Here is a 23948-nt window from a genome sequence, read left to right as displayed (position 1 = left end):
CTTTCTCTTGGCAATGCCCCATAGATTCTCTATGGGGTTCAGGTCAGACGAGTCTGCTGGCCAATCAAGCACAGTAATCCCACGGTCATTGAACCAGGCTTTGGTGCTTTTGGCAGTGTGGGCAGGTGCCAAGTCCTGCTGGAAAATGAAGTCAGCATTCCCATAAAGCTCATCTGCGGAAGGAAGCATGAAATGTTCCAAAATCTCCTGGTAGACGGCTGCGTTGACCCTGGACTTAATGAAGCACAGTGGACCAACACCAGCAGATGACATGGCTCCCCAAATTAACACAGACTGTGGAAATTTAACACTGGACTTTAAGCATCTTGCAGTGTGTGCCTCTCCATTCTTCCTCCAGACTCTGGGTCCTTGGTTTCCAAATGAGATGCAAATGTTGCTCTCATCTGAAAAGAGGACTTTGGACCACTGAGCAACAGACCAGGTCTGTTTGTCTTTGGCCCAGCTAAGACGCTTTTGAAGTGGTTTGTTGTTCAGGAGCGGCTTAACAAGAGGAATACGACATCTGAAGCCCATGTCCAGGATCTGTCTGTGTGTGGTGGCTCTTGATGCAGTGATTCCAGCCTCAGTCCACTCCTTGTGAAAGTCCCCAACACTTTTGAATGGCCTTTTCCTGACAATCCTCTCCAGGCTGCGGTCATCCCTGCTGCTTGTGCACCTTTTTCTTCCACACTTTTCCCTTCCACATAACGTTCTATTAATGTGCTTTGATACAGCACTTTGGGAACATCCAACTTCCTTCGCAATTACCTTTTGAGGCTTTCCCTCCTTATGGAGGGTGTCAATGATGGTTTTCTGCACAACTGTCAGGTCAGCAGTCTTCCCCATGATTGTGATTCCTACTGAACCAGACTGAGGGACTGTTTAAAGGCTCAGAAACCCTTTGCAGGTGTTAAGCTTACTTAACTGATTAGAGTGGGACACTGTGAGCCTAGAATATTGCACCTTTTCACAATATTCTAATTTACTGAGATTGTGGATTTGGGGTTTTCATGAGCTGTAAGCCATAATCATCGCACTTATGACAAATCACGGCTTTGCATGTAATGCGTCTATCTCATATATTAGTTTCCCCTTTTACGTTGCATTACTGAAATAAATGAACCTTTTCACAATATTCTAATTTTTCGAGTATCACCTGTACAATGTACTGACTGCCCCCCCATACATGCACCCCACAGATTATCCTATCCCCACACTGCACCCCAATACATACAATGTACTGACTGCCCCCAATACATGCACCACACAGATTATAATCCTATCCCCACACTGCACCTCAATACATGTACCACACAAATTACTGTAACCCAATACATACAATGTACTGACTGCCCCCCCAATACATGCACCCGCCACATTACTGCACCCCACAGATTATCCAATCTCCACTTTGCACCCCAATACATACAATGTACTGACTGCCCCCCTAATACATGCACCCGCCAAATTACTGCACCCCACAGATTATCCTATCTCCACTCTGCACCCCACTACATACAATGTACTGACTGCCCCCTAATACATGCACCCGCCAAATTACTGCACCCCACAGATTATCCTATCTCCACTCTGCACCCCACTACATACAATGTACTGACTGCCCTTCACTAAATACATCCCACAAATTACTGTACCCAATTAACTACCCCCCACTGCACCTCACCAATTACAGTATGCCACTAACTGGTCACCACTTCATCCCACAGCTTACTGTACTTACCCTGTAACCCACTAACTCCCCCCCTCCCCCCACTGTATACACTGACTGTACCTCACTAACTAAACCGAATTGTACCCCACTGCATGCAGTGTAGCCACTACCTACATTACATATTTACTGTACTCAGTAACTACACACTTAACTCACGTTGGCTGTTTTGGTCCAAAATTTGAAATTTACTCTGATTTTATAAAAATACTTTGTAGAATAGCCATGTTTATCTCAGGGAGACCTAGGATGATCCTACCATAACGTACACAATGAATATAATCTGTCATAGTCCGAGCGGCACGAACATTTTTTTTTTTTTGGTTTGATTACAATACTAGCGAGTGCACATTTTGAGAAATAACAATGAGTGATCTGAATGACAGCCAGGAAGTGTAACAAGATACATTTATAAAAGTACCAATTTCTATAGAATTTCTTCCTCTTTTTTTTTTTAAATAATAATAAATAAAAAAAAAAAACAACAAAAAAAAGACACTCTTATCACACAAAGCATTTCAGCAAATGAAGTGTCCATGTCAAGCATTTAAAAAAGGTTAGTCAATGAAATAAGTTAATTATTTAAAATTAAGGACTAAACTTCTGGAATAAAAGGGAATCATGACATGTCACACATGTCATGTGTCCTTAAGGGGTTAAAGGGTCACTCCAGGCACCATGACCACTTTAGCGATTTGAAGGGTTGTGGTGGTACAAATCTGCATGTTCTACTTGAAACGTAGCACATACAGGCTATGTTGCACCCCTTGTACATTTGACAGCCTGGCATTCTGTTTTGGTCTGCCAAATGTAAATTCTGTGATGTCAATGGACGTATTGAACTTTTGAAGCCTTTTTGCTCCCCTACCCCCTTCTTCTATGAGTTGAGCATCTTTGCTTACCTATACCCCCTATGGTTCTTATTTTTTTGTTATTGAATTCTGTTTCCCAACCTCTCTACCTCCCCTTGTTGGCTCAGATTATGCACTTTGAGCTGGTGCAACAGTCTAATCAAAGGCCTGCTGCTGACATTGGATGGAGGTGTGGAATGACCTCCGCGCTGGATTCCAGGTAAGTTTGTAAAAAAAAAAAAAAAAAGTTATTAATATTTTTAAATACAACCCCGACCCCCCAAAAATGGTTGGAAAGGTTCTTCAACACAATGTAATACAGAAAACATTTACCGCTTTGTATACATTTTGTACAGTTTGTATTGTTTTCTTTACCTGTAAAGATTGATGCAAACAATTTGTATAATTTAACTCTAACTCTGAATTAATTTTCTGTGTTTTTCAGGTGACTTACAAATGGTTGAGCCATACATTGGGTGTTCATGTTAACCAAGCAAAACAGTAAGCATATTGCATTCAGTCACACGTTCATTTTATTCAGGTTTACTCAGCCAGGGGATACCGTCCAAATGTGTACAGAATTGACGTTCTGTCTGCATCGAAAAGATACAAACATAATAAATTGAATTTACAGTGAAGGCCCAGGTTTTCATCAGATCAGCATGCAACTCTTCATGTTGGTCTCTCAACTTTTTATAATATTGCTTAGCTTCTCAACAACGTTCAAAAACAAAAAAAAAGAGAATTAGTGAAAATTAAATGTTTTTTTTTTACTTTGCTTATATTAATAATTTGACTCCATGCTGTTTCCCATTGTAATCATTAAATCTTAGACTTGTAATTAGTGTGTAAGATGTGATTTTTGTTAATACAGTCATAGAGTAAATGATAATTACCCAGTGTCATAATATTGTCGACACGAAGAAGAAGAAAAAACATGGACTTGCTAAAGATCATGTCTCCCTTTTATTTTATTTTTTATATTTATTGTGTTGAAAGGGGTTTGTTATTCTAAAATATATTTTCTGTAATTACGAGTGCTGTCTAATACTGTCCATCTCCAGGATGCTGTATGACTATGTCACACGGAAGAGGAAGGAGAATCAGAGTGCCCAGGTGCACGTGACGTACCTACTAACAGGGAAGTCAATTCAAAATGGGTACCCTGTAAGTATTATATATTATTATTATTATTATGTAACATGTTTCATTGTTAAAGGACTATTGTCACCAGAAATGTTATTTATTTATTATATGAATTCAGCATGTAATGAAAAGATATGGCATTTTTCAAAATGAAGTAAATGGAAAAAATACCTAAAAATCTGTCCCCTTCTTTCAGAGCACACTAGATGCGTCTGCCATATTGATACACCTCCAGTCGAACTGAGGTAGAATCAGGCGGTTAGGTTCCCTCTTCACTCCCTGCACAGAGCAGTGACTTCATCAGCCATCACCCTGCATGCTCTGCTAAGCAGGGCAGTGTTGCTGCAGTGTCTTCTCCAAATTCCGATCGCATTGACAATGCTCAAATTTACTAAAGTCAAATGTTAGTTCGACCGATTCTGTAACATTGGTTCTGATGAGAAAATCAATTTTTGCAAACTCATCTGAACCAATCTACAGCACTGGAATTGCAAATTGTCATTCACTTAATGTTTGCAGGGTAGGGGCCAAGGTAGGGAGCACTAGGTCCCTCGCCTTTATTAAAAATATTAGGGTCCACACTTGCCAGCAAGGGAGGGGACACTAGGTCCCACCTATGACATACTTATTAGGGCCCCCACCTTCCATCATGGGTGGGGGCACGGACACTAGGCAGGGAGTGAAGCAGGAGCCTCACAGTCTGATTCTACCTCAGTCTGACCGAAGGTGTTAGAATATGGCAGAGGGATCTAGTGTTCTGTGAATGTAGGGGCAATATTGTCAGGTATTTTTTACAAATACTTAATTTTTAAAAATGCCATCTCTTTTCATTGCAGGCTGCAAGGATTCTTCTAATAATAATAATAAAAGAAAATTACAGAAGTCTAAATTTTGTATTGTTGAAACCTTGAGCAACAAATGCTATTTTGCATGCTGTATCCCATTTCCCCATGCTGCTAATAAACCACATTTGCTGAGCAGCATACACGGTCTAGCTCCTCACACCCCATTTAACCCACATCATCTGAACATTCCCTTTTAAATCTCATGATGGAATTAATGTAGGGTTATTGGTGAGCATTTGGGACATTTAGCTCCATCACAGCTGGAACGCTGCCTGCTTTTTATTCAAGATGAGCTGACAGTTAATCAAAGTTGGAAGCTGTGGTGCTCTAAAGTAGTAAACATGGGGCAGTCACCATGGAAACCAGTGGAACCAGCAGGCACATTCCATTGGTGACTCTGTCCTTTTTCCATTTTGCACCACTTCAGAACATACTTTTTGTAAATAACCCCCATAATGTGTTAATGTGAACGCATCTAGTTTTTTTAAGCAGACCATTTTATTCTTCTTATTCCTCTGTTTTGTTTAATGTGAATCATATAAGGCAAGAGGCTTCATTCATTAAATACATTCATCTTTCTATAATACTGTAGTATAAGCTGTTAACACATTTCTTCTGTTGCAGTACCACAAGGTGGCGGTGGTAAAGGAAGAGAAACTGGAAGGTAAGGTAACTAGGGTAATGTTTTTTTGTGTGTGTGTGTGTGTGTGGTTTTTTATTGTATCAGAGCATATCCAAAATGGCAAGTCTTGTGTGGTGGTCCCGCTATGCAGTTGTTAGTACCCGCCGAAAGTGGGGCAAAAAGGACAACCGGCATCAGGGTCACGGATGCCCAAGGCTAACATGTGTAAAGCGAAGGGTAGCCCGTATGATCAGATCACACACAAGCTACTGTAGCTCAAATTGCTGAAAAACCTAGTGCTGGCAATGATTGAAATGTATCAGAACACACAGTGCATCACAGTTTGCTCCGTAGCCACAAACTGGCCAGTGTGCCCATGATGACCCCTGTCCATCATCTAGAACAGTGGTCCCCAAACCAGTCCTCATGGCCCACCACTATCCATGCTGTATATATTTCTTTGTTTTATTACAATGCAGATAATGATAAAACCTAGACTGTTGGTGGGTCTTGAGGAGTATGCAGATTGCTATTTTGAAGATATTCCCAATATGAGACATTGGTACACTTTTTTTTTGTGTGTTATTTGTTGGCTTTTATTCCTACATAAAACCCAATAATCAGACTGTATATATTGTTTAAATGTTCTACTTAGTCAAATGTGAGACTGATTGGCTCTATAATAAGGTGTGCATCAATTTATGTGCAACCACCAGTAGTGCATTTCACGTAGGAAAAAAATGTAAACAAGTTGTGGCATGCAAAATACCTTTAAAAATGTATATTTATATTTCAAAAACTTTGCAATCAATGACTTCAAATAATAAAACCAATATAATGTAGATGCTATTCATCCTCTTTGGGAGAATCAGACCCCAGCACGCAATAGATCCTTATGGTGGTCTAGTTGCAAACCTCATATGTAATGAGAAAGTGATATGCTGGAAAACCATCATCAGTAAAAGCATGCAGATTTATTAAAAAGTAATATATTTTTGGATAAACTTTTCAAATTACTTTTTCAATATATTAACATCTCAAAACATGAAGATATATTTTTCATAATATTAACCCCTTAAGGACACATGACATGTGTGACATGTCATGATTCCCTTTTATTCCAGAAGCTTGGTCCTTAAGGGGTTAAACTTATCCAAAAATATTAAATGGAGCCCTAGTTTCCCAAACATTGCTTCAGCGTGCTCCTCTCTCGATGTCACATTGTGAGATGGGAAACATCTGAATATTTGATGAATGTTGGACAGATATACATGAAGACAAAGATGACTTAAGATATGCCTCTTAAATTTAAGTGAGTGGACTTGGAGCCCTCCAAGCTTTCCACTACAGTGAGCTCTAACTGTTACTGATAATACCTGGCAGACTATAATCTTGCTTAGAGTGCCGCTTTAAGAGGATCTGTCACCCCAGTATGATTTGCCAGCATAAATGTGAACTATGTCTTATATGATTTTTTTTATTTTTTTTATTTATTTATTCAAAATGTTCTCTTCTCAATTTGCCTCTACAGCTATGAAAGCCAAGCTCGCGGTGGTGGCTAATGTTCACGTGTACAGCATCCAGAAAGCCACTCTAAAGGACAGCGCCCCTCTTTTCAACACGGACTATGATATCTTCAAGAATAATCTCCAGGACTGTAATAAGTATGTATCAGGAACTGCTTTGTATAACAGTATATACTATGCAAAACTCGTGACTCATTAAACTTTTATTTTTCCTTTTACATGGTAAAATGAACCAGGAAATCAAACCAGATTTATTTTTTTCCTCTCAACAATTCAAATGAACCTGATAAACTTACCAATGTTGTCTACCATTTGTTTGACTTCTAGGTATAGTGCCATTCGATGCGCAGAGGCTGTGCCAAGGTCCGCTGAGGTGATGTCGCAGCTCCGGAAAGCACACAGCCAGCAGACTGAGGAAGCGCCTCAAGCTTCTGCTCCAACCATCAATGGGCATATCCCTCCGCCTGCTGCAAAAACTGCATCTCAGCAGCCCAAGGGTATCATGGGCATGTTCTCCCGTCCAGCTGCCAAAGCACAGGAAGCAAATAAAGAACCGAAGACCGAAAACAAGGAACCAGCAGTAGGTCATTCTTATTGCTGTTGAGTTTCCATAGAGATATACATTCTGATACTGTCTAGAACACTGCCCATGCAAACAGGTAGTGAGCTTTGTATTTGTAGAATTAGTCAGTCCTTGGGCCTGAACAACTGACACCACACAAAATAAGAAAACCACCTTCTTAAAACAAACCGGTAACCACGAAGAATTAAGGAAATTGTTTTCCTTTCCAGGTTTCTACAGGAAGCAGCAAGTCCTCTGCTAAAGCAAACGCCATGAATAATTTCTTTGGAAAAGCTTCTTTGAGTGAGTTCAAGTCCTCCTACCTTTTAACTTTTCAGGTTATGATATTTAAGTTGCTCTATTAGTTCAGTATTGTCCAGTAAGACTTCTTATAATACCTTTTTTATTGGACTATCCAAAATTTTGTAGGGGCAGGCTTTTCCTTTATGAAGTCTAAAGCAATACACTCGGAATCTATATTTCAGTATCGTTCTCTTCTAATAAAAATGTGTGTGTGTGTATGCACTTTCGTAATTGAAAGGTTTAATGTGCGGTTAACCCACTATCATTTACCCTTATGTGGGACAGCATTAAGCACTTTTCTGGAGATTTTAACTCCAGTAAAACAACCATATTATGGGTGCAGTGTGTAAGCTAGTATAACAGTTTTATGCTTGGCGAGTTAAAATTAGTCTTTAGTATTTTAAAATTGTGGTATAAGAGCAGCAGTGCTATAGAGGTTTGGTAAGCTTTATGATTGGCACATGGGGGTCCTTGGTAAGTGGTGGTCAATACTTTGTTTGATCCAATATGCCAGCCTTAAAGCTCTCCCTGTTTGTATTTGTCCAACAAATATGGCACTAATATTGAGTTGCTGTTACTTCGCTCTAACCCATAGCCCTTCAGTCCAGTACAGTGTATGAGTTTCTTGTGAAATGGTATTATGGTTAAATGCCTACTCTGCACTTTTTACCTCCCCCCTTTTTTCTTTTCAGTGTTATGTTGCCGTAGTGGCATGTCGCTTGAGGTACAAGACAGTGTAGATCCACCAGGCTACATGTTGGGAAATAACCGTTTTCTAGAATCCACATTATGAAGTTTAGCCATCATGGATATAACGTAAAAACAAAACATTACACAGAGTAAATATTTATTTTCCTGTAATAGGCAAAATCAAGGAAACCTCGTCCATTAATAAATCCGTCAAACAAGAGGAAGAACCAGTGTCTCCGTCTACTGCTTCCTCCCAAGCTCCTGCCTCTTCACCTCCTCCAGAGCCACCTACAAAGAAAGGGACGTCAACTAAAGTTCCGACAAAGACCAAGAAAAGGTAATTAAAGATCATCAGAGAGCAATATGGATATCAAGTTACGAGCATACATTCTGAAACTACACAAAGCCATAGGAATGGTAAAGCCTGATTTAGCATTAGCATTAATGAAGCAATTTTAGTATATAGATCATGCCCCTGCATTTTCACACCTTCCTGTATGTGATTTACACAGCTGTCCTAAACACTTCCTGTAAAGAGAGATCCAATGTTTAAATTCCCTTCATTGCACAGTCTGTTTAATTTAGAATTTCTCATCTCGTTCTCGGTTAATAGATTGCTACAGTCTGCATAGCCTCATGGGAATTATTTAAAATTAAATTAACAGAGCAGGAGACAAAGTTTTTTAAAATAAACTGAGTCACGGCAAGACGAGGAGTGGTTAAGCCTGGATAAACCGAAATACAAGTGATTTGACTCATAAATTGCAGTGAATTGAGCAGTGACACTACAAGAGCATGATCTATTGACCAAAATTGTTTCATTAAGCTAAAGTTGTTTTGTTGCTTAGAATGTCCCTTATGTTTTTCATAACTGCTGTTCTGGAGTAAACTTTCTTTACTGACAGAAGTCTTTTACTCATTTGGGTATTTAGTTGTCCCTGTACATTTTTTATGAACCATCTGCAAAAGATAACACGAAGACACACAATGGTAATTTGCAGGTCTAAAATCCTTGCTATAAAACCTCTCCAGACCTACTACAAACCTTATAAATAACATCCTTCTGTGTATTTCTTTTTCAAAGGCATTGTGGGACAACATTCTAAAAAATTATGGAGTGATCACCATGGAACCAATGGAATGTTCCTGCTGATTCCATTTTTGAACATTTCCCAATATTTGCCATTTATACATACTTTCATAATGAAAATCATTTTTAGAAAATAAATGGAGGGAGGGTTCTCCGCTTTAACTTGCTAAATCCCAGCTGACTATTTATTTTGATATAGATTTTGAATTGTAGTTTAATGTATTTCAGAAATATTTTACCTTTATGAAATAAGAAGCAACAGAGCCAGTTTCAATTACTTTAATAGTTACATGGCATTTTTAGTAAAAAACACATTGTGTATTAGACACTAGATGTGTGCGAAGACCTGTTTGTCAATTCACCCGACAATTCCTTTTAATCCACTCCGTATGAATAGATCCGCGCTGGATTTATCTATAAAGTCTTATTTAATTAAGTAGCTATAGATTTTCCAAAGTAAGTTTATTTTTCTAAGCCAATGAAAGGAGACAACATGCTTTAAGGCTTCTCTCTACTCACAGCAAGGGGAAAAGAGCTGAAATCTCAGACAGTGAAGAGGAAGAAAACAAATTGGTGAAAAAGAGAAGACGGATTAAGCAGCCCATGGCTGACAGCAGTGACGACGAAGGTAAGTGTTAGGAAACCAAGTCTCCTGTTACTTTAACCTGGTGAACTGTATAGTTACACATTTAAAGGTCTGCAAACTCATGTTCAGTACCAGAGTCTGTTTTAGGACTATCTTTTGGGTCTCTCAGAGGCAATTTTTAATCCTCTTTATATACTTGTTTCATTTCAATCCCTAAGGCCATTTCGAAATCCGTTTACTTAAAAAAAAATATATATGAAATAGTAATAGCCTATGCACATGTAAACAGGAGGATTTTAGTATCACTCCAATGGCTATTAAACTGTGATCACACCTCCCACGCCAAGGCATACATAGAATGTGACGGCAGATAAGAACCATTCGGCCCATCTAGTCTGCCCAGTTTTCTAAATACTTTGATTAGTCCCTGGCCTTATCTTATAGTTAGGATAGCCTTATGCCTATCCCACGCATGCTTAAACTCCTTCACTGTGTTAACCTCTACCACTTCAGATGGAAGGCTATTCCATGCATCCACTACCCTCTCAGTAAAGTAATACTTCCTGGTATTATTTTTAAACCTTTGCCCCACTAATTTAAGATTATGTCCTCTTGTTGTGGTAGTTTTTCTTCTTTTAAATATAGTCTCCTCCTTTACTGTGTTAATTCCCTTTATGTATTTAAATGTTTCTATCATATCCCCCCTGTCTCGTCTTTCCTCCAAGCTATACATGTTAAGATCCTTTAACCTTTCCTGGTAAGTTTTATCATGCAATCCATGAACCAGTTTAGTAGCCCTTCTTTGAACTCTCTCTAAGTTATCAATATCCTTCTGAAGATATGGTCTCCAGTACTGTGTACAGTACTCCAAGTGAGGTCTCACCAGTGTTCTGTACAATGGCATGAGCACTTTCCTCTTTCTACTGCTAATACCTCTCCCTATACAACCAAGCATTCTTCTAGCATTTCCTGCTGCTCTATTACATTGTCTGCCTACCTTTGTCATCAGAAATAATCACCCCATAATCCCTTTCCTCAGATGTTGAGGTTAGGAGTCTATCAAATATTCTGTACTCTGCCCTTGGGTTTTTATGTCCAAGATGCATTATCTTGCACTTATCCACATTAAATGTCAGTTGCCACAACTCTGACCATTTTTCTAGTTTACCTAAATCATTTGCCATTTGGCTTATCCCTCCTGGAACATCAACCCTGTTACATATCTTAGTATCATCCGCAAAAAGACACACCTTACCATCAAGACCTTCTGCAATATCACTAATAAAAATATTAAAGAGAATGGGTCCAAGTACAGATCCCTGAGGTACCCCACTGGTGACAAGCCCAAGCTTCGAATATACTCCATTGACTACAACCCTCTGTTGCCTGTCACTCAGCCACTGCCTTACCCATTCAACAATATTGGAATCCAAACTCAAAGATTGCAGTTTATTGATAAGCCTTCTATGTGCAACAGTGTCAACAGCCTTACTGAAATCTAGGTAAGCAATGTCTACTGCACCACCCTGATCTATAATTTTAGTTACCCAATCAAAAAAATCAATAAGATTAGTTTGGCATGATCTCTCTGAAGTAAACCCATGTTGTCTCTTGAAATCCATCTGTTTTTAGATGTTCAACAATCCTATCCTTTAACATGGTTTCCATCACTTTCCCCACTACTGAAGTAAGGCTTACTAGTCTATAGTTGCCGACTACTCCCTATTACCTTTCTTGTGAATGGGCACAACATTCGCTAACTTCCAATCTTCTGGGACTACTCCTGTTAACAATGATTGGTTAAATAAATCTGTTAATGGTTTTGCTAGTATACCACTAAGCTCTTTTAATAGCTTTGGGTGTATTCCATCAGGTCCCATTGACGTATTTGTCTTTACTTTTGACAGTTGAAAAAGAACCTCTGTAAACTCACGTGTAATAAATGACTCATTTATCTTTTTTCTTAACTGAGGTCCCTTTCCTTCATTTTCATCTGTAAATACCGAACAAAAATATTCATTGAGGCAGTCAGCTAGACCTTTATCCTCATCTACATACCTTCCTTCTTTTGTTTTTAATCTAACTAATCCTTGTTTTACTTTTCTTTTCTCATTGATGTATCTAAAAAAAGTTTTGTCCCCCTTTTTTACTGACTGTGCTATTTTCTCTTCTGTGTGTGATTTGGAAGCTCTTATAACTTGCTTAACCTCTTTCTACCTAATCTTATAGGTCATTCTGTCTTCCTCACTCTGTTTTTTTTTTATAATTACTAAATGCTAACTTTTAGTTTTTTACTATTTTGGCCACATCTGCGGAGTACCACAGTGGTTTCTTGAATATTTTGCTTTAACTGACAAGCCTAATGCAATTTTCTGTTGCCTTCAGTAGTGCAACTTTTAAATAATCCCATTTCTTTTGGACTCCATTTAAATTGCTCCAGTCTGATAATGACCCCTTTACACATATTCTAATTTTAGAAAAGTCTGTTTTTCTAAAGTCTAAAACTTTTGTTTTTGTGTGGTGTGACTCAGTCACTGTTCTTATATTAAACCACTTTGACTGATGATCACTGGATCCTAAACTTTCACCTACAGTAATATCTGATACCAAATCTCCATTTGTTAACTCTAAATCTAGTATGGCCTCTTTACGAGTTGGCTCCTCAATGACTTGTTTTAGAGACAATCCCAGTAGGGAGTTTAGAATAAGTAGCTATTTTTGTTTTCCAATTCACATCAGGAAGATTAAAGTCACCGATGATGATAACTTCCCCCTTCATTGTCATTTTAGCTATTTCTTCAACTAGTACATTATCTAACTCTTCAATTTGTCCTGGGGGCCTATAAATCACACCTACACGAGTTACTGTGAGATTACCAAATTCTAACGTAACCCAAACAGACTCTATGTTCACCTAACTAACTTTTATTAGGCTAGATTTTATGCTATCCTTGACATACAGGGCCACCCCTTCCCCTTTCTTGCCTTCCCTGTATTTTCTATATAAAGAGTGTAGGGGAGACCTACACTAATAATTCACCTTATTGCTTTAAGCTAAAAAGCAAAATCTCTGAGACAGAAAGGGGTATTCTTATGAACCCCCTACAAACTTATTAACCCTTAATTGGACATACATGGGCTGGGTGGCAGCACTGTAATATGGCTGTTGTGGCGAAAGTAACCTTGCCACTGGTTCTTACAGGGGCCTGTTTGCCAGCTTTAGGACTATGGGCTATGCAAAAAGGCTCATAAAAGACTTTGTTCGTGCCTTTTTGCTATCCTGTTTGGGAACCGAACAGATGCATGAACCAGGGACCAACCGGGAGCTTGTTAAGCCCTATCATCACTTCTTAACTATTCTAACCACAGCGTTCTAACTGTTCGTGTGGGTGGCAGCCATCTTGTTCTTACGAACGCAGGCAGCGGTGTTTGGTCATCGAGTTCATGGAACTGTTTCCGGAAACTGAAACTCCCGAACACTGCTGGACTTCCATCATAGCCTGCGTTCGGTACTTTACATACTCGAAAAGTGCTGTTCGGTGGAATCATTCGTCAGAATGAGGGGAACAAGCTCCACGGTATGAATATTGACTACGTTCGGTATTGTGTTCATTGTACCGAACTAGACCGACCGCAAGCCCTGATTCTCTGGAACTGTTTTGGGCATGGGACCATGTGTGCAGTCAGTCAAAAATAAGACTTCCATGGAAATCCCGAACCCCTGAACTGATCTGGGTGATTTTAGGATATGTTAGTCACCCAGATCGGGCCTATCAGGGGATGTAACTTTTGTGGGGTTTTCATGGGTTTTAGAGGTACTTTCAGGGTACTGCTGAAATGTGTGTTTCTCTGCCTGGAGATAATTAAGTTAGCACAGTTCCCGATCCAATTATCTCCCAGGCACAGGGGAGGGATTGTCTCATTTTGTATGGGAGTGTCCTGGACCTGAGAGCCAATGTAATCGCATCTATGTTTGTACTGTAGTCTACTCTCAGGTCCAGAGGGGAGTGCCCCTTGCATGGGGATTGTCATAAAAGGCTTGTTATGGTTACCAATAAACCAGTTCCAGTTTACCCTCAACACAGAGCCTCATCTCCTGCTTGTAGGGGAAAGCTATACCAACTATAATCCCTGCTCTTGGTATTGTTGTACTCTCTGGAGGAGGAGAGGTCTGCCCACTGGAAGCTGGGTCCAGGGTGGATGAAAGACGGCGAGACCCCAGCCAAGCTGTAACACTGGAAGTGGGGACTACGATACTGATGGTGTCTGGTGGAGTGCTTGGAAGTACTCTGTCAGCACTAGAAGCAGTGATTGGCAGAGGCACCTGGTCGGGGTGCCAGGCGGTCTGCCAAGGCTGTGTATTACAAAAGAAAATACAAATGCACAAAATGAAGCCCTGCACTCAAACTCTTTAAATATTATTTAATAGTTGGAATTTGAGCGCAGAGCTTAATATTGTGTGTTACCAAACAGACACGAGTTTAGAGAGACCCTGTGTGTTAACATATATTTCTAGAATTTAAGCAAATGTTATTTAAAGGGTCACTCCAGACCACTAAACAACTTTAGCTTGCTGAAAAGCTTTGTGTGAAGAGTGTCTTTTTTTTTTCTATTTGCAAAAGATGCAGATTTCAATAGAAACTTACACTTTTATAAATTTAAGCTGGTTACACTGTCTTAGCCTTAAAGCAGACATGTCATTTTACTTCATGTAAAATTGCAGGAATTGCACTGAGCACCTGCTGTCTTGCAAAGACTTCTCACTGAGCTGCATTGGAAGTCTGTGATTGGACAGTCACAGAAAGTCTTTGCGGGGGGCTAGGAGGAGGAATATATGTATATGTATATATATATATATATATATATATGTATATATATATGTGTATATATATAATGCATGCAGGTTTACATTTGGAATATATCTACTGAACACTGATTTGTATTTTGGTAGTGGAGTGTCCCTTTAACAGACAAGATCGGTTAGACAAATGTAACAAGTCTTTAAAGAGACACTATAGGCACCTAGACCACTTCAGCTCATTGAAGTGATCTGGTGCAGTGTGCAAGGTCCCTTAACCCTGCAGTGGTAGTTATTGAAGTTTTTAATTACTTGCCAGACTGACGCTGGACGACGACAAGCTATGCATGAGGATATCCAGCATCACCTGAAACCCTATAGTAAAGCATTGTACAATGCTTTTCTATAGCGCTGTTTTAATGTGAGTGCAGCCATTGTGTTCATTAGGTCTCCCCCGCAAGCTGATGCTGAGCGACATCGGCGCTGGATTCAGGTAAGTGGTGACAGATGGGGTTTTCAAACCCTTTTGCACCACGGGTGGGGGGATGGGGATGGGGAGGGGGGGGTTGGTGGCGGAGTATATAGTGCCCGGTAAACAACTTTATCTTGGAACTATATATTATAAGGAATTAGTTATTTATTTTATTTATTGTTTTATGTTTTGTTTCCCTCATACATATCTGGTGACCAGTTCACTTTAATTCTAGGTTATGTAATGACTGATTACTGTTGCAAATTTGGTAGCAAAAGAATTCAGGTTTTAATAAACAAAACACCACCCTGTAATCTACTTAAATAGCAAAGTTATTAGGTTTTATTGCCTCCCAAGGTATAAATCTACTTTACGCTGATGGTGCTTTGGTTTCACACCCACACACTGTTTACTCTGTTCTTAAGTTCAGGGCTGTGTAATGTCCTGCTGGTCCATCTGCCAAAACAAAGCTACTCACACCATCAAGATGTAATTGGCTCCTTCTTTTTGTCACCCAACATTTTTCACGTCAAGTCACTGCGCAGTCATGCCATGCTAGTAGACTTCACACCCTTCGTCCCCTTTCATGTGCTGTTTGTTTTCTACACTGTCCCACTGCGACTTTGGATCAAATCTACGAACGACTCATTGAGTGTATTAATAAGATCTGACACCTACTGCTGAGCGAAAAAGCAAAGTCTGCTTTTAGATAGAAAGATTAGGACCTCCCTGCACAGCGAGAGCTCGGCAACACATTGCATGAGTTTGCGTCAAGGCATTGGGGTCTCTCTTCTCGTCCTCGTCTCTCCCCTCAATACACTACTCTTTATTTCATAGTGTCGCTTCTTGCTAACCTAGAAAAGGTCACTGCTTCTAAACTTGTCAAAGGTCTTTTGCTTGGGAACAGTCTGGAGAGGCACAGAGGCTTGATTATAATGTGCTTAGCTAAACTGTGTAACTGCAGCTGGTTCCCTTATTTACCACTATAACATCTTAAAGCATAGGATTTAGCAGGGCTAACCGTAAAGATATCTTAGCCATGATATTATATAGTTAGTAAGAGTTCCTCTGTTTAAAATATATAAATAATTGAGAATACAATATAAAATAGGGATTGTCTTGGAAGCAATAACGTTTTTTTTTTTTTCTTTTTTAATATTCTATTAAATAAATATAGACATATAAAACCTTAATAATCCATTAAAATAATGCATAACAGACTTTATAATTAAAGTATATGCTTACAATATCAATAAAATAGAATAACATACCTTCTTGAACATGTCAACCTCTCAGAGACGCTGCTCTATTTTATCATGACTGTCTCCAAAATCTCTCCTCTGTGTCCTAATATTAAGAAGTACACATATTTATACCTTATATACAAGGCCATAACTTGGTAATTTCACATGGGAACCTCTTATCTATAATTTTAGACTAAAACGTAAGAGTACACATGACGTGGGGACTTCCACTAACCTAGGACAAAATGGCATCCTAAAGTCTGAACACCATGTTCACTGAATATGGGTAAGAGGTCATTTATTAACCCCTTGCCGACTGATAACTGTTCAGGACCATCATCGTTAACATACCGTTGAGGACTGGTGACCGTGACGGTCCTGAACCGTCATAACGGAAAACGAGCAGTAGGAGCGATCGTTGTTACTATCTGCCCGGCATCCCAGGCAGATAGTAACAGCCAATTGCAGCGTGTGAGCGATTCGCGATTGCTCACAATTGGCTGATGTCAAAGTGGGTGTTACAAACACTCACTTTGACACTGATCTCTGCCTCTCTCTCCTCTGTAGTGTTTTGTGAGGCGAGAGAGACAGAGATCAGAGCGGATAGATTGTTGCAGTGTTAAAAGTGTTGCTAGAAGTGTCAAAACCTGTAAAAAAAAAAAAAAATTTAACACCTTCCCTGCCAAGTCCTATTACAGCAGTGCATTAGTACGGTCTGTAAAAAAATGTATTTTTTGTCAAAAAGCTGTTTTAGTGTCTTTTAGGGTGTTTTATTGTGTTTTAGACTTTTTTTTTATAAGCGTCAAACTTTAGTTAGTGAGTTTCCTACCCCCAAATCTCCATTAGATTCTCTTTGCAGGAGTTCGTTTAGGGATTGACGCGAAAGTCTGTTTTAGTCTGTTTAAAAAAAAAAACTTTGTGTTAACAATTTGTTAGTTTTGTGTTGGTGAAACATGCAGCGCATGTATAGCTTAGAGGAGGCATATGCCTTCTTGGCGTCCGACTCTGACGCCACTGACACTGCGTCCGATTTTGACCCAGGTCAGTTTAGTGACACGCCATCTGTCTGTGAGCCGGCTGCAAAAAGACGCTGTGCTTCATCTGCTACGCCGAATGTGGAGGAGGACTGGGTACCTCCACAGTTAGTTGAGCCCAACATCCTCCTTTTTAGTGCCAATGCAGGCATTAATGTCAATGTGCAGGACTTCTCCGCTATGCAATATATGGAGTTATTTTTGGAGGATACCGTCTGGGAGGAGATTGCTTCCCAGACTAATCTCTATGCTACTCAATTTTTTTTATTCAAATCCAGGTAGCAATGTTGTCAGGGGGAAAATAGTTTGGGACCTACTGATCCCCTTGTTCAATAAGGGTTACCACCTTGATGTGGACAATTTCTATAGTAGTGTCCGTTTGTTTAAATCGCTTTATAATTTGCAGACACTAGCCTGCGGCACTGTTAAAAAATAAAAATAAAAAAATAAAAATTCCGAAGATTTCCCCAGACCACTCATAGAGGCCAAATTAAAAAAAGATCATTGCAAAGCTTTGCGCAAAGCTGAAGTGCTTGCAATTAAATTTAAGGACAGGAAGGATGCTAACATGCTAACCACCATCCATGACAAAAGCATGTCAGACGTCACTGTCCGAGGCAGAGTAAATTCCAAACCTGTTTGCGTCAGGGCTTATAACAGGCACATGAGGGGTGCAGATTTGGCTGATCAGCTTATGCAGCCATATCTTATTTTAAGAAAAACTAAAGCCTGGTACAAAAAGGTGGCTATGTATCTGATGCAAGTAGCAACCCACAATTCGTTTATACTTTTTTTAAAAAATGAATCCTGGAAGAACCACCTTTCTCCAATTTCAACTAAAAGTGATTTCACAATCATTTATGGAGATGGTTCCGTTGAAGTTCCAACAACGGTGCCAGAGGAATCAAGAATTGCTGCTACACGTTATATTTTTAAGATCCCCCCCCCCCCCCGATTAGTTTTGCAGGAGTTAGTTCAGAGATTGCTGCTAAAGGTGCATTTGATACCTGCACACTTGGTTAAAAAAGTATTGTGGCCGAAATCTAAAAGCAAAGTGTGTATAAAAAACAGAATTCAAAAATAACCACCACACATTTCCTCTGAATATTAAGGGGCAAAATGGTTGGGGGAAAAGAAGTCAAAACCTTGGATGTGTACTTTATACAAATATATATACTTTCAAACCATAAATTCACCTTGGGGGATGGAAAAATGCACCACACTCAACATGTGCCTAGCAAAGCAAGCAAACTATATTCAGCCAAAATTGGCAAGTCCAAAATTTTTACTGTAAAATCGTGGCAAACCAATGCATGGGGGGGGGCATAGGTGTACTCAGGGGACTTTGCAGGAAAAAAAACTGGGGTGTTTTCCTGGCAGTAACATATAACCTGCTGGCTAAAATCAAAAAGCAGAATTCACAAATTATCACCATGCAGGTTTTCTGAAAATATTTTAGCACAATGGTTGGGGAAATTGTTAAAACACCCCATATAAAATACACTGGAATGTCTACTTGATAAAAATATACACTTTCATAATGGTAACACTAACTGGGGGATGCAAAAATACACCAAACTGGAGATAGGCCAAGCATACCTATATATCAAGTTGAAAAACTGACATGCACAAGTCTCTATCGTGGCCTTTTAGCCCCCAAACAACCTGACAAGCCTATGCATGGGGTGGTATCACTGTACTCAGGAGATGTTGCTGAACACATATTGGGGTGTTGTTTGGCAGTGACACATAACAGGATCTGGTAATTCATGCCTAAAGTACAAGGTGTGTGGGGAAGAAAACTGCTACCCAAAAGTTTGACAAAGGCTGGTGCTCGAATTAGTGCATGGAAAGTGTTAAAATACCACCATTTGAAATACCCTAGGGTGTCTACTTTTCACAAACATATGGTTTGATGTGGGTAAACTACATTGGCCAGCCTTACAAATGTCCCAAATAGGACATGTGCGCAGGTTGGCTACATGTCAAAATTCCAAGTTGGCCTTTTAGCCCCCAAACAACCCGACAAGCCTATGCATGGGTGGTATCACTGTACTCAGCAGATGTTGCTGAACACATATTAGTGTGTTTTTTGGCAGCAACACATAACAGGGTCTGTGAATTTATACCTGAATTGCAATGTATGTGGGGAAAAAAAAAAAAAAACTACCTATGCAAAGTTTGGCAAAGACTGGTGGTAAAATGGCTGCATAGAAAGTGTCAAAATATCCTTAGATGAATACCCTGGGTTGTCTACTTTAAAAAATATATATATATATATACATATGGGGTGTTTTCCAGAGATTTATGACAGATAATAGTGTTACAATGTCACTATTGATACATTTTAAAAATGTATGTTTTGAAACCGCAATATCCTACTTGTACTTATAGCCCTATAACGTGCAAAAAAAACAAAACATATAAACACTGGGTATTTTTAAACTCAGGACAAATTTTTTAATCTATTTAGCAGTTTTTTTCATTAGCTTTTGTAGGTGAGTAAAAGATTTTTCAAGTAAAAGTCAAAAAACATGTTTTTTTATTTTTTTATCATATTTTTTGTTTGTTTTTTTAAATTAAATTACATGTGATTATATCAATAATGGTATGTAAAGATAGCCCCTTTTTGTCCTGAAAAAAACAATATATAATTTGTATGGGAACAGTAAATGAGAGAGCGGAAAATTACAGCTAAACACAAACACCAGAAAAGTGTAAAAAGAGGCCTGGTCCTTAACGTACAACATCGCAAAAACAGTCCGGTCCTTAAGGGGTTAAAGAAACATTGTATGAAAAACAATATTTCCATTTCTAACAAATTGTCAGTTTGCACCGTTTAACAAATACTTTTCATGCTAAAAATTTTTTATATTTGCATATGCCCATACCAACTGTTAATTTTAGGTGTGACTACATAAAAAGGTTCGATCTCTTTGTGGGATTTCACACTCCTATGTCTACATACTTGTGAGCTAAAACATGGCACTAATAGCTGTCCCGGATGTCACTTACGTTTCATGTGTTCTGTAAATTATTTAATTTACGCTGTACTAGTTATGAGGCTTAAGAAGCGGACCCTGAAAACGTATCCTTTAAATATACCCAGGTAGGTGGTTGCATTTAGCAGACTAGCCATTTGTCGCCACATGTGGTTTTTCAAGAATTGTATACATTTTATTTTTGCTAGATTTATATTTGAAGCTGACATAAACTTTGGGTTGAAACTGAATGTGTTATTTGATCATCGCAGAAGCCCTAAACAAATGGAAAACAAGTTTGGTAATTTTAAACTTCAAGTATGTTTGTGACTAACCCAAGTCCCTAATATGTTCGGGACCAGCTGTTATACATCCTGATGAACCATTGTCAATCGATTTAGGGCGACGGCTATTCTTGGTTTTAACACAAATTCTTTCTTTCAGATGTTCCAGCTCCTCGTGATGTGAAGACCCCTTCACCACCACCTGCTCCTGAGCCTGTTTTGAAAATGGAAACGGATACCCAGCCACAGGTACGAGAGGTAACCACAACTTTGATTAGCTTTCTGTTCTAGAAGAGATATATATATATTTCGAACACATCTCTGTATAATTTCTGGCGCAACATTTTTCATTTTTGCATTTTTTATATATCTTTTAGTTGGCTATATTAGCGCTGATCCTTTTATTTATTTTTTGTCTAGTAATAAATTAATGAATGGACTGATGGTGTAACCTGTGAGATAAAATTCACATTTCAATAAAAAAAAAACAAAATACTGTTTATAGGTTGTGCTATCCCCACTTCATCTGATGGCAGTTAATCTTGAACATGCCACTCGGACTACCTCTGCTGTTGTTTTCTAAAGGGCAAGTTTAAGAATATTCAGATTCTGAAACTTCCCTGAGTTTTTTTTAATGAAAGTCAAAGAATCTTGGGAATTGTAGTTCAGCAACATCTGGAGGGCAAGTGTTTGGAGAACTCTATCCTAACAGATTAAATGCTATTACGCAAATATTTGATATTAATTTGATTGTACTTGCTGGGAATAAACCTGTCATGATGCAGCTAGTTAGCTTCCTTTTAAAGGCACACTGTCGTCACTTTAACCATTTCACCTCTTTGAATTGGTTATTGTGCCTGAAGTCCCCAGGCACTGTCCCTCCATTCAGTGCTAAACATTTTAGAGCAGTTTAACACTAAACAAGGGTCCTTGTCTTCTCGCAGTCCGGCCCCTTCTGCAGGTGTGGCTAAGGCAGAGATTATACACTTCATTGTAGTCCTACCCTTTTTACCATTAGCTTGAGCTCTGATAGACTAAAAGCAGTCAGCTGACCCTCAACCAATCACATCTGCTCATTGCTGCAAAGGCTAATACTTCCTCATCAGCCAAAGCAGCACAGAGTGCAAGGACTGCCGGGGACTCGTTTAGTAATAAACCATTAAAACATTAAAAACTGTTAATTACTGCATGAAATGATGGCACCAGGGGATTCTAGACACTAGAGTCAGTTAAATGAGATAAAGTGCATGTATAGTGCCTACAGTGTCCCTTTAACTACTTGGCCATCCCTATGGCATAGAACAAATCTTATTGATTTTATTTGTGGAAAAATAATGGGATTAATAGCTGTTTGTGTTTTTGAAGGTACTGCCTGGAGGGAAAAGAAGAAAGCGCAAGCGTGTTTTAAAATCGAAAACGTTTATGGATGAGGAAGGATGTATAGGTATGATGTACTTTTCTTCAATCTGTATATTCATTATGTGGCAGCTCTGTGACATTGCTGTATTTGTAGAACATGTTATATATTATTTTATATAACGTTTATATTTTTGAGGGTTTTTTTAATATAGCATTCTATTTATATAGATTAGAATTTATTATTTTTCTCTATCATTTTGATCTCCTTCTGTAATGACACAGAAAGCGCATTTAATGTAAATACATTTGCCATTCCCACCATTCTTTACCCACCTTTAGTCCACCTTCTGAGATGAGTCCATATTGAAGTTAATATGTGCTCCTCTTTCTGAGTTGACATAATTTAAAGAAGTTGGGATTTTAAGAAAACTATGCAGATTTGCAACAAGCTGGGGCAAATCATAATTATTCATTATTTAAATAGCTGGGGCAAATCATAATTATTCATTATTTAAATAGCTGGGGCAAATCATAATTATTCATTATTTAAATAGCTGGGGCAAATCATAATTATTCATTATTTAAATAGCTGGGGCAAATCATAATTACTCATTATTTAAATAGCTGCATTGCTTGTTTGCTCTTTATTTACAGTGACAGAAAAAGTATATGAGAGTCAGTCTTGCACAGACAGTGAAGACGAGTTTGCCGTCTCGAAACCAGCAGGTACTTCAAAGCCATTCACTCTAGGAACCGCAAAGCAAGAAGTGAAAACAGAATCCAAACCACCCAAGAAGTCCTCTGTGGCCAATAAAGGCACCAAGCAAGCCTCCATCATGGGATTCTTTCAGAAGAAGTGAAGATCCGATGGTCTATTTGTAAAATTGATTTCCGAGAATCTTAATGACTGGAGTGCGGGGATTGTGGCATATTTCCGTCTGTTACTGGACAAGTCCTGTTTCACGACAGGAAAAAATATACATAGAGTCGTTTTAAATTGGATAGAAGCCCTGAACAGCATTTGATCCTGAACTGATTTTTGTTGAATTGCAGAAGAAACAAAGATGGCTGGTGTCCGATGCATATATATTTTTATATATATATATACATAAACTGAAAACCTGAGACTGGCAAAATAGATATTGGGGAAATTGCAACCCTGAAACTACATACAAATGTTGCAGTAACGCTTGTGAGCTAGTCCTGTTTTGTCTGGACATTGTTGCCATACATGTGACAATCGGATTCTAAATTCCATCCTTTTCATGCTCACAATTTGTTTATTCACATGAACATGAATTAGCCATTTTCTGCCTATGTAAAAAGTGAGAGAATATAAGATTTAGTTACCTTTAATATTCTTTGTGCCTTGGACCATGAACTCTTAAAAGTACAGTCATACACCATGCAGACCTTAATGGGCTATTATTTGTCTTTAATTAGTGTTTTGCTCATGTTGTATCTTGATGTTATTTTATCTGAAGTTGTCTCCTTGCCCAGTTTGTGAGAGAGCAAGAACAGCAGCGGCTGTAGCTTCTGTGAGCTTGACTTGTAGTTTATGGGCCATTTGTTGGTCCTTGCATAATTGCCGCAGACGTGTGTTTTTCTTCTTGTTTTGTCCCTGCGTTTGCTTTTTTCCCATTTGTTTTGCCTCTTAAAACATTCTGTCCATAATCCATAAAAAGTGGAAAGTGATGGAGTCGTTTGCAGCCTGATTTTTCTCTTTACTACAAGTTATATTTAAGACAAATTACATTAAAATTAAGGCTCAGTATTATGACTACACACTATCTGCCCCCCCCTTTTTTTTTCTTCAAAACACATGT

The 23948-nt window shown here is 38.8% G+C and overlaps 1 protein-coding gene across 1 annotated transcript in view; it reads left to right on the top strand.

The window, feature by feature from the left end:
- Window positions 1-23709, top strand: part of POLD3 (DNA polymerase delta 3, accessory subunit) — a 27471-nt gene extending 3762 nt beyond the window's left edge. The window contains exons 2-12 of the mRNA XM_063444988.1: window positions 3026-3081; window positions 3645-3747; window positions 5196-5235; window positions 6725-6857; window positions 7047-7299; window positions 7512-7584; window positions 8449-8611; window positions 9886-9992; window positions 20924-21012; window positions 22129-22207; window positions 22777-23709. Coding sequence (XP_063301058.1) covers window positions 3026-3081; window positions 3645-3747; window positions 5196-5235; window positions 6725-6857; window positions 7047-7299; window positions 7512-7584; window positions 8449-8611; window positions 9886-9992; window positions 20924-21012; window positions 22129-22207; window positions 22777-22982 — 1302 coding nt within the window. The 3' untranslated portion in view covers window positions 22983-23709. The remainder of the gene's footprint in view (window positions 1-3025; window positions 3082-3644; window positions 3748-5195; window positions 5236-6724; window positions 6858-7046; window positions 7300-7511; window positions 7585-8448; window positions 8612-9885; window positions 9993-20923; window positions 21013-22128; window positions 22208-22776) is intronic.
- The last annotated feature ends 239 nt before the right edge of the window (window positions 23710-23948 follow it).

Source organism: Pelobates fuscus, chromosome 1 (assembly GCF_036172605.1).
Source record: "Pelobates fuscus isolate aPelFus1 chromosome 1, aPelFus1.pri, whole genome shotgun sequence".
Lineage (NCBI taxonomy): Eukaryota > Metazoa > Chordata > Amphibia > Anura > Pelobatidae > Pelobates > Pelobates fuscus.
This window is presented reverse-complemented; position numbering and strand designations above follow the sequence as displayed.